Source organism: Hyperolius riggenbachi, chromosome 2 (assembly GCF_040937935.1).
Source record: "Hyperolius riggenbachi isolate aHypRig1 chromosome 2, aHypRig1.pri, whole genome shotgun sequence".
NCBI lineage: Eukaryota > Metazoa > Chordata > Amphibia > Anura > Hyperoliidae > Hyperolius > Hyperolius riggenbachi.
In genome coordinates this window covers 252,891,650-252,906,409 of record NC_090647.1, presented here as the reverse complement: position 1 = coordinate 252,906,409, position 14,760 = coordinate 252,891,650, and the positions used below count along the sequence as shown (strand labels likewise).

The 14,760-nt window shown below is 41.2% G+C and overlaps 1 protein-coding gene across 6 annotated transcripts in view; it reads right to left on the bottom strand.

Annotated features, from left to right (window-relative positions):
• CAMKK1 (calcium/calmodulin dependent protein kinase kinase 1) overlaps positions 1-14,760 on the bottom strand; it is a 350,786-nt gene that overhangs the window by 56,426 nt on the left and 279,600 nt on the right. For all 6 annotated transcript variants that reach the window (XR_011026205.1, XM_068268513.1, XM_068268512.1 and 3 more), the window contains 3 exons: positions 12,777-12,830; positions 11,921-11,994; positions 8,561-8,648 (listed from right to left, as the gene is read on the bottom strand). Coding sequence is in view for 5 of the 6 variants with exons in the window: in XM_068268513.1 (XP_068124614.1) it covers positions 8,561-8,648; positions 11,921-11,994; positions 12,777-12,830 (216 nt within the window). In the remaining variant the exon portion in view is untranslated. The remainder of the gene's footprint in view (positions 1-8,560; positions 8,649-11,920; positions 11,995-12,776; positions 12,831-14,760) is intronic.

The following is a 14,760-nucleotide window of genomic DNA, read 5'->3' as shown; positions in this document are numbered from 1 at the left end:
ACTCAAAATATTTTCCCTTCCTGGGTAGGAGGAGATTTTAATGTTCACCTAATTTTTTTAAACATTATTAATGTACATAGGAAAAGCTATCCCTACCATCTAGTTGCAAAAATGTATAGATCGATAGATCTTATCCAGATTATCTTCATTTACAAGAGAGCTCTACAAATAAGTGAGCTGAGAGACCCATTTTCTGAGCAGCTTTGTCAGTCATTGGAGACCTCTAGAATAATTGTGGATGTGTTCTAGTTACATTATTTATTAGTCTGCAAGTTAATTTGCTGTAATTTAGGCATATCACATAAAAAAAATGTTTAACCACTGTAGCCTCAGCCAAAGTATATCCATGTTCTCTGTGACTACAGGAAAGCCATGAGGACATAGATATAGGTCTTGTAGCTGAAGCACGATGTGCTCCTGTGCACGCTCTTATAACGGTCTGCTGTAGCACTAATTGGTGAAAGGGAATATATGTTCCATGAGCAAATCAGGTTAATTTTCTCCCTAATTTTTCAATTAAAAATATTTTCTTGGTTCAAAGTGAAATGTACACACTGTAGCAAAAACCCAGGTTTATCTCAGAATCAAATACTGTATCATCACCATAAATTGTGACAGGAACATTATTTAAGTTTTGTGATAAACAGGAGAAATAGCTAAATAAAATTTGTGGTTTAAATCTACAGTAACACTTTTTATTTTTAAACTGGAATTGGTAAAAACTGAGAAATAATGTATTTTCCCCCCTTTCACAATTCAAATGCATAGAAAACAAAATTGTTCTTGGGGAAAATATGCCTCCCAACAAACTAGACGTTTGTTTTTGAATTTTTTTTTATATATACACTGTATATATACAGTATATATACATACATACATATATACATATATATACATATATATATATATATATATATATATATATACACACCGTATATACTCGAGTATAAGCCGACCCCCCAACTTTTACCTTAAAAAGCTGGAAAAAATGACTGCCCCGAGTATAAGCCAGGGGTAGGGAACGTAGTGTGTGCCTTTTGGCAGCGTTTTGGCAGCGTTGCGATACGTTAGCACTTTGCCAAAATGCTGGGCTAATGTTAATGGATGGGGCAACTTCCACAGGAGCATTTGCGTTTCCCAGAAATGCAAACGCAGGACGTGCAGCATTTTGGGAGCGTTAGCGCTTCAATGTAAAGTATTAAAACGCTAGCGGAAACGCTCAGCAAAACCTAAACTGAGCGGTTTTGCTAGCGTTTTGCGGTTCAGCACACTGTAACAAAATGAAAAATAATTCACAGGACCAATCAGGATAAAAACGCAAAACGCTACGCAACCGCTGAGCAAAAAAATACAATGTTGCAAAACGCGACCGCAAACGCGCATGAATCCGCTTGCAAACCGCTCAGACAAAACTCTAGCGGTAGCGTTTCGCGTTTGCTGTTTTCAGTGGGTTCCAGGCCTAAGACTGGTAAATTCACAACAAAGTCATTAAACGCAGAACAAAGTTATTGAATGCAAAACAATGGCATTAAACACAGAACAATTGCATTAAAATCAGAACAATGAGGAAATCTTCAGAGAAGGGCAGAACATCTAGCTGACCCCCTCCCTATCACTGCACCAGCCATTCCAATATAGATTACTGTGTCTGTAAGCTGCCCAACCCGACCCTCACGTGCAGAGCGCTGTTGGCCCTGTCTTGTTAGATTACATGGCTATGTGTCACACTGCCCGCCCGACACCCCACCTCCCCTTCTGAAGCAGAACGTGCATATCTCTGTACATTTCTGTGCCCGTCCATCGCCCCAGCATATGCATAGCTCTGTGTGTGTCCGTCTGTCCCCGGGGCCCCGGCATACCTGCATAAAGAGCTCTGTGTCCGTCTGTCCCCCTGCAGGCTTCTGTGACATCTGTCCCCTGGCGTTTGCAGGCTATGCATATGCTGGGGCGATGGACGGGCACAGAAATGTACAGAGATATGCACTTTCTGCTTCAGAGAGGGCGGGAGGGGTGGGGGGAGGTTGGGCGGACAGTGGCTGTTGGACTGACAGGGACCCATCTAGCAGCTGACTCGAGTATAAACCGAGACCCCCACTTTTGAGACACTTTTTTGGTCTCAAAAATTTATATTCGAGTATATACGGTATATCTGTATCTCATGTAGGTGTCATATTAAATAGGGACATAGCTAAAACATCCAAACTGCTCTGGTCCATGAGGGGGAAACAAGGTCTAGTTGCGAAGTGGTTAAAGTAAAGTAAAAATATGCTCTAGTTTAAAGATTGTATACAATTTAGTTTTTGAATTGCATATCATGAAAATGTACCTTGGCTAACCCGTTTAAAGCCAATTATGATATTCTAAAATTGCCAGGCAGTTAAAATATCACTTCTTTGCAAACATGACGATAGTGAATCGTTACAGCAGAGTATGTATTGCATGCTCAGGCTTTCCAAACACCTCACGCTCCCTTCTCCCTTCAAAAGTCATTTACTGCACACTTGTTGAAGTTAAAAATTTTTATCAGTCTAATTTAAGGTGAGAAATACTCACTGGCTCATGCGAGAGATGTGAGAGCCAGCAGCTGTCATATGCTGACTGTGACCAGAGGGAAGCTTAGCTGCATTACTTGTCAGTAATTATGTGACACTAGTTTCTTTTGAAAACATTACAACTTCACAGGTATTCAATGGTAGTGTCACGTTTGTTTCATTCGACAAATCTTTAATTTATTAGCTTCAGGTGAATAACATTTATTATGGAAAAAGTGTTAGGATCTGGCGAATATGCTAAGAATGACAATTATGCTAGTGGAATGGCAGCAGTATTTTCATAATGTAGAAATGGGCAGATTGTGAGTTTAGCTTTTCCTTCAACAAGTCGGCCTCTCATCTCAGCCACATCATTCCACAACATGTCAGTTTGGGGAAATGAAAGCAAGAATGATACAGTAGAGAACAAAGTAGAGTAAATTAGATTCCCTACAAAATGCTACAGGGAAAATGCTGTTATGGTGTTATTACAGAGTTCATAATACAGTCTTCTGTGAAGTCATTTAAATTGATGTTGCACAGTTATAAGTCATCAAATACAACACAAAGGTTAATGTCAAACTGAAAAGATTGAGTTCTCCAGGGCGGAAACAAATTAGAAGTTTAGGAGATGGACAGCTCTATCAACCATAATGCAATTTTAATGTAGAATACTATACTAAGTTTCTCTACTGCAAGGATCATAAAAAAATTATTAAGACCATGGCAATCCAAATTGTTCATTTAGTTGTAATGCTAGTTAATTTGGGATCAGAGTTAGAGCATAAAAAGTGCAATTATCAAAATTCTATTATTGTACCGGAGATGGTATTTTGTCTGGGTTTTCATTGCTTTCCCACTTTGACTGGCTTTGCCTAAACAATTTAGGCAAAACACCCCAGGCCGAACTTCTTCCATAACGGATTACCCTAACCTCCCACCAACATATCGTACTTCCTGATGCCTAGTCCAACTTCCAGATCCTGATTGTTAACCACTTGAGGACCCACCCTTTACCCCCCCTTAAGGACCAGCGCTGGTTTGATTGATCTGTGCTGGGTGGGCTCTGCAGCCCCCAGCACAGATCAGGGTGCAGACAGGGAGATCAGATTGCCCCCCTTTTTTCCCCCCTATGGGGATGATGTGCTGGGGGGGTCTGATCTCTCCTGCCTGCTGTGGGTGGCGGGGGGGGGGGCACCTCAAAGCCCCCCTCCGCGGCGAAATTCCCCCCTCCCTCTCCTACCTGCTCCCCCCCCTGAGATCCGGGCTGCACAGGACGCTATCCGTCCTGTGCAGCCAGTGACAGGACGTCCCCTGTCACATGGCGGCGATCCCCGGCCGCTGATTGGCCGGGGATCGCCGATCTGCCTTACGGCGCTGCTGCGCAGCAGCGCCGTACAAATGTAAACAAAGCGGATTATTTCCGCTTGTGTTTACATCTAGCCTGCGAGCCGCCATCGGCGGCCCGCAGGCTATTCACGGAGCCCCCCGCCGTGATTTGACAGGAAGCAGCCGCTCGTACGAGCGGCTGCTTCCTGATTAATTAGGCTGCAGCTGGCGACGCAGTACTGCGTCGCTGGTCCTGCAGCTGCCACTTTGCCGACGCACGTTATGAGTGTGCGGTCGGCAAGTGGTTAAAGGACTTACGAGCCCAAATATATAAAAAAAAAAAGACAAGTACCTTAACCACTTAAGCCCTGAGTGTATTTTTACCTTATGGACCAGAGCAATTTTCACATTTCAGCGCTCCTCCCAATCATTTGCCAATAACATTACCACTACTTATCACAACAAAATGATCTGTATCTTGTTTTTTCTGCCACTAATTAGGCTTTCTCTGGGTGGTACCTTTTGCTAAGAATTATTTTTTACTAATGCATTTTAATGGGAATATTAAGAAAAAAAATTTAAAAAATCATTATTTCTCAGTTTTCAGCCATTACAGTTTTAAAATAATACATGCTTCCATAATTAAAACCCACGTATTTTATTTGCCCATTTGTCCTGGTTATTACACCATTTAAATTATCTTGCTATCACAATGTATGGCGCCAATATTTTATTTGGAAATAAAGGTGCAGGTTTTCATTTTTGCGTCTGTCACTATTTACAAGCCCATAATTTAAAAAAATAACAGTAATATACCCTCCTGACATACATGTAAAAAAAAGTTCAGTCCCTAAGGTAAGTATTTATGTCGTTTTGTTTTTTTTTACTTTATTTTATAAATTTTTCTAAATGCAAAAGTTTTATTTGGGCATTTATGGGAGAGAGTGGGAGGTAAGGGGTTAATTTTAAATTATGTGCAGGTCTCTTTATTAAAGTAAATGATTGTAGGTGTAATTTTACTTTTTGGCCACAAGATGTCCTCAGTTATTACCTTCCTGCGCATGCTTTTAGTACACAAACAGGAACTAATGCCTGTAAGTGTAAGTTACAGTGTTTACAAATGACCGCAGGCATCTAATTGATGTGCAATCATGGACACGGGGAACTAGAAAAATGAATGGGAACTGCATTCCTATTCATTGATCTCCGGGCTAACATGTAGCAGTAAGAACTAGTGCGTGAGCACGTGAGAGCACGCACAGTGGCGATTGTAGCAGGGTTACGAATATCTACTCCCCTGAGGCTTAGATGAAGTTTTTTAGGAGAGTAGATATACTGTACTGTAAACATTAAGTGGTTAAACACTTTTAAATGCACGGAGGACGCCGTCCGCGTCCTCCGTGCAGTTCCGCCGGGTCCCCGCAGTCTGATCGCCCCCCGTGCCGCTCCCGACCCCACAGACGGGGTCGGGCTCCCCTTCCTCTCATAAGATGGCCGCCGGAGCTGGCCTCCCCCCGATCCACGCACAGTAGCGTGGATCGAGGGGGGAGGCCCTAGAGCTGCGCAGCCGCACTAACGTGTATGCGGACTGCGCAGCCGCAGCCAGCTCCGGCGGCCATCTTATGAGAGGAAGGGGAGCCCGACCCCGTCTGTGGGGTCGGGAGCGGCACGGGGGGCGATCAGACTGCGGGGACCCGGCGGAACTGCACGGAGGACGCGGACGGCGTCCTCCATGCATTTAAAAGTGTTTAAGGTACTTGTCTTTTTTTTATATTTGGGCTTGTAAGTCCTTTAATGACGAACTCCAGTGAAAATAATGTAATAAAAAAGTGCTTTGTTTTTACAATAAGTATGTATAAATGATTTATTCAGTGTTTGCCCATTGTAAAATCTTTCCTCTTCCTGATTTACATTCTGACATTTATCACATGGTGACATTTTTACTGCTGGCAGGTGATGTCAGTGGAAGTAACTGCTGCTTGCTTTTTTGGTAGTTGGAAACAGCTGTAAACAGCTATTTCCCACAATGCAACGAGGTTCACAGACAGGAAACTGCCAGGACCATGGTCCTCACAGTTTTCTGTGGGAAAAGTTTTACCACAGTATCAGCCATACAGAGCCCCGATGATCCGTTTGAGAAAAGGAAAAGATTTCTCATGGGAAAGGGGGTATCGGCTACTGATTGAGATAAAGTTTAATTCTTGGTTACAGTTTCTCTTTAAATCTAACCTCTTCCTACAATTTAGCACTAAGGTCCTTTTATACTTGAAGGGGCACTATGGCGATAAATTGTAAAATTTTACATTTGTGCAAACAGACAAATAAGAAGTACGTTTTTTTGGGGGGGTAATATGAGCCATAAATTACTTTTCTCCTATGTTGCTATCATTTACAGTAGGAAGAAATAAAAGGTATTATTTTTTACAAAACGTTGTTTTTTTCTACCTACATTAGGAAGAAGAAATCTGACAGAAGGAACAGGTTATGGACTAGTCCATCTCTTCATAGGGGAATCTCAGCAAGGCTTTTATTCTTTATAAAGATACTCCCTAAAAATGATTTAAACAATGATGCTGGACAGCTTCCCTGCTTGCTACACAGTTTTTTGGCAATTAGACGGAGTAACTGCCATTCACTAAGTGCTTTTGAAAATAAATAAATCCCTGAGAATCCCCCCATGAAGAGATGGACTAGTCCAAAACCTGTCGCTTCTGTCAGATTTCTACTACCTACTGTGAGTGACAGCAACATAGGAAAAAATTAATTTATGGCTCATTTTACTCTGGAAAAAACGTTCTTATTTGTTTATATTTGCACATATTTTAAAATATTTTACACCATAGTGCCCCTTTAGGCTGCTTACACACTAAGACGTTACAGGCGCACGTTCGTGCAGCCTGTAACGCTCCCCAACGCACAGCAACGTAACACAAGTGGGCTGTTCACACAGCCCACGTTGCGTTACATGTAACGCTGCGCGTTCTTAAGAAAGTGCAGCATGCTACGGCGTTAGAGCGGCTTAAGCCGCGTTAGACTGTCTGCACATGCGCAGTCATGTTGGGGAGGAGCGGAGAGCGACCAGGCACATGGCTAATTAATATTCACTGCACGTTGTGACGTGCAGTGTTTACTTCCTGGAGCGGCCTCTCTGTGCGGTGATTGGCCGGCGGGACCACGTGATGCCGCATGCGCACAAGAGTACGCATCACGGCATCACGGACGCCAGAGTGAGCTGCACAACGCGGCTCACTCCGACGTCCACAACAAATAGCACCAGGCATCGCGTTAGGTGCACGTTATGCGACCTTAACGTGGCACCTAACGCAACGACTTAGTGTGCAAGTAGCCTTAATTAGTTGCTCTCAGTTATAACTGAAAAACAACTGATTTCAAAGTAATGTCCATGTTTCATATGGCTCAGTTCCCACTATACACATTTTAACTGAAAGCTTTTTCACAATGCACTGCTATGGAGGGAAAAAACAAATACTAATGCATACCATCGCATTAAGTATAAAAGGGCCCTTTCCCTCCTACAACAGTACCTGACCTTAATCTATATTCACCTTCCATCATCTTCATTAGCAGATGTTGTATAGCCAAGCAGGGCCAGTGCATTAAATGGACATTCTGCTAGTCTAATGCTAGTCATATGCAGGCCCTTTCAATTGGTTGTTTGTCTTTTCAACTGACAAGGAAATCATGCAGAAGGTAAGAAGTGGTTGGTCGGCAAGAGCGGGCAATGTAACATTGTAACGTTTTGTGTTGAAACTCATTTGTGACAACCAAAAATCAACCTTAATGGCCCATAATCACCAAATTTTAGACACCGAGGGCCTGGTCCAATTCACCTTTTCTTGTAGGTTTTCTCCTAGGAGACAATTTTTCATTTTCTGTTTAAAATAACTTTTCAGCACTCTGTAATTGAAAAAGTACCAAAATGTAGGTGAAGAAGTACTGCCAAAAGTATTCAGAGTATTTTATTGCTTGCTGGTGGCTTAGAAGGCATTTTACTGATAAGAGGTGAAAATATTACCTAGGAAAACTTAGGCAAAAAAAGGGAATTGGATCAGGCCCCGAGGCCCATATGCAGTTCACTTTTTCTACTGAATTTTCTCCTGGGTGATATTTTCACACCTTATCAATAACATGCCTCTGAAGCCACCAGCAAGCAAGAAAACAATTTTGACTGCACCTTTTCACCTACATTTTAAGTCCTTTTTTCAATTTCAGAGAACTGAAAAGTTACTTAAACAGGTGATTAAAAATGATCTCCTAGGAGAAAACTTAAGAGAAAAAGTGAATTGGATAAGGGCCTGAATGTTGTAAAAAGCAGCTGTTAATGGCAGAGTGTGTAGTTCCCCTTTGACTGGTTTCATCAAGCAATACAGAGGTTGCTGCAAAGCGGTAACAGTGCATTGACCTCTAGCGGTAATAAGTGGAACAGTTGAAGTGTAATGCCAGTGCTTGCAACTTGCTACTAAATATAAACAAAATGTCTCCGTTGTGCTTTATGTTGTAGCACAGGAAATATTTAGGTCTCAGTACGTACACAAAATTGCAAAAAGATGCTATAAAATGCTTGATACCAGATTTAAAATGCAACTTAAGGAAAACAAAAAAAACAGCTGGGATTCATTGTGCTAAGTACTACTGGTTTTAAAAATAATTTCTGATTTATTATTTGAATTACTACATACCTTTATTTCAGGAACAGTTATTCGATCTTCTGGCTTTTTAGAAAGCATCTGCACAATTAAGTCTTTCAGTTCATCACTTACAACTGGCCTTAAATATACAATAAGAAAGTTAATGTTATTATTTTGTCTGCATGGGGGGACACTTATTGACAGACAAACCTAAAAATATATGATACAGTATAATCCAGAACAATTATTTTATGGATTTGGATGAACAGACCATCTTTAAAATAATCAGGTGTAACAGGGTTTTTATTTGACACAACTTCCACAAGTGTGGGTCAGATTATTAAAAAATGGAGAAAAGTTGAGACATAGGTTGTGCTGGCCAACTAGGACATTTGCCTTATTCTAACTGTGATGAGCTAAACCTGATAGATCTCGACTTGATAGTTATTACTTTTTGCCTTTTACTAATGGATTTTGAAATAAATTAATAACATGCTAAGTTTATGAAGGAATAAGAAAAGTACCTTTAATTGTGAACACGTGAAAATATTTCCTTTTAGAAAATAACAAATCACAGTGCATGAGTATTAACTGGTTCTCAGCTTGTGTGGGTTAAGTTGGTATTCCTTTTTATACTGAGTGTGAAGCCAATATTGTAGCACTATGATTGGGCGGATTCAAACTCTGACCTGATTTTCTCAAAGTCTGTCAAATGTTTATTGTAAATAATATGCAGAGTGGGTGTTAACAATAACTTAGAGTTCTTTCAGGTAACTTTCAGGTAATTATTGGCAGATAATAGTCATTGATATATAAAAAGTAGGATAATGGGACATGCATGTTATAGGATCAAATCTGCTGAACTAAAGTTTATATATTATTACTAAATGGATTAAAGAATGAGTGCTGCTGGAACGTGGAGTCATTGGCTCAGCAGCCATGAAGAGGAAGTATTGTAGATGAATATCACATCAGCCCTAATAAAAGGATGGTGATGACCAGAAAATTAGACTAAAATGCAACTCTGGTTCAATAGGAAGTGGAATTTGAAGGGATTGAAAATAAACTCACAGGAGTAAATCAGATTCAGGAGCTGCTGGTCAATTAGCCTGCAACTTAAATTAAATCAAGTAGTGATTAATCAATAGTTCTCTAATCCAATTAACCTCTGCAAAGGGTGTAAAAGACAGGAGCAAATGCAGAGCACCAACCTGTACTGTTTCCTTATTAAAGTGCCCATTAAAGGTACAATTTTTCATCAGATGCGATCTTTCGACGCGATTTGAATGACCGTAACTAATCGTAAAGCAATTAACAATTATTCCCATTAACGCAGTGGTCCTCAAACTAAGGCCCGCGGGCCGAATGCGGCCCCCTGAGGCCTTTTTACCGGCCCCCACACACAAAATGTATTACTTATAGATGCGGTCAGCTACAACTTTATTGGTGGTCCGCATATAGAATAGCATTGGCGGCACCACCCATCCACATGGAAGCCTGAAAGCAGTAATTCACTCGTTTCCAATCAAATTCCACATCAGGTGACACCGCTGTCCACTTCAGGATGTCACCTGGGTATGCTTCACTGTCTGGCCCGCAAAGACTTCTACATCATTTTATGTGTACTCCGGCCCCCCAGCAGTCTGAAGTATGTTGACCTGGCCCTCGACCCAAAACGTTTGGGGACCCCTGCATTAACGGAATGATTTAAGAATTTTTTACATTCCGATTCGATCATAAAATCCAACTTTTAAATCGAAAATTTTTCCTTTTTCGGTCAACCAAAGAATCGTATCACATTGATTTGGGCCACAAATGGCATAGTTTTTATACAATTCCATCATAAAAAGTGTGTTGAAACATCGAATCTGGACAAATTGTTCCATTTATGGGCACCTTTAAGATATGGATAGCCAGAACCACGAGAATGTTTGTAGCAGGACTAAAAAGCCCACAAGATACTGAAAAAGCTATGTCAAAAGGGCACTTAGTACAGCTTTTTAAGCAGATGATAAATATATATTTAAGAAAAAGGGCTGAAAGTGTGCCGAAACTGTTCTGTGATTTAAATGTCATATTCTTTTTACAGTCTTATTCAAAAATAATTGTTTGTTTCTCTACTGTTACCAAGGATTGCAATCTTGTATAGTTAAAGGGTTGGGTTTCAGTTCAAGGAATAATAATACATGAATTGCTAAAAAGACATATACAAGTGTTTACCATCTAAAACAGAACATTATTTTATTATAATCCATTTCTATATCAGGTAAACTGGACCAAGTCAAGCAAACGTACAGTATTGTCGTGGGTCTCATGGTCAGGTAAGAAGTCCACTTAATTCCAGTTGATCATGTGGCCCATATATGGTGCTAATCTAAACTTTATTTAACAAATTAAATTTGCTTTTGCACTTAAACGATTTGTCATGCAAAATGATTTGCACAGATGTATTGGGTGGCAGTTCTGAAATGATCACCCAATAGACATGCTGTTTGGCTCCAGGTGAAAGGGGCCATAAGCTACATTGGAGGACACCTGTACACACTTTAGTTTTCTCATCTTAAATTATGTTGCTGATTATTTTGGCTGGAAACCTTAAGTGTATATAAAGATTTATGGGTTCTCTTTGCCTGTTTAAGGTGTGATGAGAAGCAAATACAGCTCTGTATCATTACAACTTCTAATTCCTCTTCCATGACAACGGCAGGACCTTGGATTTAATCTGTTCTACTTGAAGCAAAAGAAAGATACTTTTTTTAAAAAAAATCCTAAGGTGACTTAATAATCATGACTTAAAGAGAACCTGTACTGAGTAAATTATTTAAAATAAACACATGAGGTAACTTCAAATGAACATTACATAGTTACCTTGCCATCAGTTCCTCTCAGAAACTTACAATTTTCTTCTTACAGTGATCCCTTCTAGTTCTGACAACATTTTGTCAGAACTGAAATATATCAGTTGCTGTCAGTTATATATCAGTTGCTGTCAGTTACAGCTGAGAGGAGAACTGATGTGTCCATGTTTCCCTATGGCTCAAGTGGGCGATGTTACAGTTTAACTGTGTGCTGACCAGGAAGCTGTTATGGGGTAATGGCTATTTTCAAAATGGAGGACGGAGAATTCCATTAATCACAGTGGACAAACAGGACGCAGGAGAGGAAAAATAGATTGAAGAGTAGACTACACAGGAGGTAAGTATGACTTGTGTATGTTTATTTTGACTTTTAATTTTCAGTTCAGGTTTTCTTTAATGTCCCATGTATGTGAAGGATGATTTTGTTTTTTACTGAACTTGGCTGGCCAACCAGTGAAATCGTAAAGTTGTAGAAAAATGAAACATATGTAACGTTCTGCACTTATCTAGCCAAAATGTTATCAGTTACACAGAGAACTCACAGCTTACTTACTGTTCTGGGAACTCCACTGGCTTATGTTTAATTATGTTATGAAGCACCAAGATGTATTCATCCATGAAAGGACACTAAAACATACATAACAAATGCAGTTAATGTTGAAGAAGTATAGATATCTGACAAAATAAGATGATCTCACTCTAGCAGTATCAGGCACCCTGGATCTTGTACTGTAATCTTTTGGATACATTAAGAGATTACTTTTGGGTACAGTAGAGCCCATGCCTGCTTGCTTTTGTGTGTTGAAATCATAAATCTAAATGAGGGCTTGGTTAACTGATTTCCCTACAAGGTGTTCCACATGGAAAGTGACTACCACAGGATCCCTGAAAAACACACACACACACACACGCACGCGCACGCACGCACGCACACACGCACGCACGCACGCACGCACGCACACACACACACACACACACACCTTCCCTAGAAATTATGCTTACATAACCCATGTCCATCTTTCCCAAACCAGAATAAATTACTCTTCTCAGGGAAACATGGCAGGATGCATCCCTTCAGTCTAACTGTTCTGTTTCTATGGCTGTACTTGTACTTTGAAGTGCTAGTGCAACCTCCCACTTCTTTTAACACATAGGATAATATATTTGCATGAACTATGCATAGAATGAATGTACCTATTGCAATAAATACACTGATGCATCTAGCAGCTCCTTATAGCCAGGACAGTGTCATGCACCACCAAGCACTGGAACATGCCAGGAATAGTGGTTTCTATGCTAGACTAATCAACATTAATACAGCTGATCACAGGTGGAAGTTAATTAGAATGGTGTGCAACAGAGAAGGTCATTTGTTACAACTTGATTCTATAAATTTGAAGGTCCCTTACCTTTCCAAATACAAAACAATAGAGTGTGACTCCCATGGCCCACACATCGAGTGCCTGGAAAACAATAAACATTGTTATTATTATTTGGCTCTTCCTTACTTCCTTGTTATGTTTAAACACCAATTTCAAAATACAGTACAGATTTCTGCAGCTAAAATAGAATATATGTAAAGAAAACAAACTGGGAGGAATACGGAAAAAACGCTTTTCAAAAAGTTATTACCTGGCTTTATTGTTAGTCCTATGCCTATAATTCTGAATGAATCATATACCCCACAGCACTGCATCTTGCTCACAAATCATCTGGCTTCAACCCTGCAGTGCTCAGGCAATTTTACTGATTTGTCTATGTGAGGCTAACCTCACACAGATATTGACAAGTTGCCAGCAACTTGTGTGCAATGTCAGGAGACAAAAATTAGCTTCAGTTGAGTCTTATCTCCTGGAATTGCATAGAGCCTGTGTTTTTAATATTGACAGAATACAGCCTGCAGTGTCACAGTTTGGAGGTGTGAAAATAATTAATACATTATTTAAAGGAAGAGAAAATAGGGTACCCTATTTGCATGCTTTATACTGATTGAGTACAGAGCAGAGAATCATGGTCCTCACCCTATTTGCATACTTTATTCTGATAGGATTATTTAAATAATGCAGCAACCTATTTGTTAGGTTTCTCTTCAGTCCCTGTTGACCTTCCCACGAAGAAAGAGGCGTTACCAAGTAGTGGAGTTTAGGTGACCACAGGTTTTCACCCAGGAGGGGGATGTGGAACTTCGCTGCCTAGTGCCCTACCAGGTCACTACTGGGATTGTCTCAGCGAGTGGTCAGGAGAACAGGTGACACTAATTGTGGAGTTGGTCAGACGAGGGTTGAAGGTCCAGGCCAGGCGGTTTACTACGAAGGTCGGGGTCACAAGCCAGAGGTCGGGGCAGGCAGAGATCAGCGGTAATCTGGGTCACAAGCCAGAGGTCGGGGCAGGCGGCAGACAGCAGTAATCCAGGAAACAAGCCAAAGGTCAGGGCAGGCGGAGATCAGCGGTAGTCGGGGTCACAGGCCAAGGTCACAACAACACTTTGCGCATGCAATACTTTGCGCGCAGCGCGCAATGCCGCACCTGAAGTGACTGAGCACAGAAGAGCGAATGAGCCCCTGCACGTGTGCACAAGGAAAGACGTCCTAGAATGTTGTGACCGGCCGGCATGGTGAGTGTGACATTGCTGCCCCCCCCCCCCCCCCCAGGGGCAACCTTCGGGTGCCCCTAGGACCTGGCCTATCAGGGAATCTCAGATGGTACCATCTAATCAGTCTAGGAGCATGTACATTCAGGTTCCCAGGAATTCTCCACTCCATACCCTTTCCATTTAATGAGATTTTGAAGGGAATTTCTCACTCTCCTACTGCCCAGAATTTTTTCTATCTCGAATTCTTCTGAGCCATCAATGAGAACTGGTTGAGGAGGAAGGGAAGAACGGCCCAGAAAGGTATTAGGTACCACCTAATGCGGGAAGAGATATTTTGAATGCCACCGGATTAATTTGCTGCAGGATAGGAAACGGACCGATGAATTTTGGAGCTAACTTCTTGGAAAGGCAATGACGTTTAAGATTGGTAGTCGACAGCCAGACGAGATCTCCCGGGGAAAGATCTGGATCTTCTCTTCTGTGTCTGTTAGCAAACCTTTTCCCGCTTTCTTGCACAGACGTTAAAGCTTAGTGGACAATATCAAAGTTCTTTTGGAGAGATGAGAGCCTCTCCTGTACTCCAGGACAGGGTGAGGAAACATCCAACCCAGGCAGGAATGAAGGATGGAAGCCATAATTAATAAAGAATGGAGACTGAAGCGTGGATGAATGTGTAGAATTATTAAAGGCGAGTTCAGCCGAAGCCAACAACGGATAGGCAAAAGACAAGACAAATAACCTTTACATTGTGCTTTTCTCCTGGCGGACTCAAAGCGCCAGAGCTGCAGCCACTAGGACGC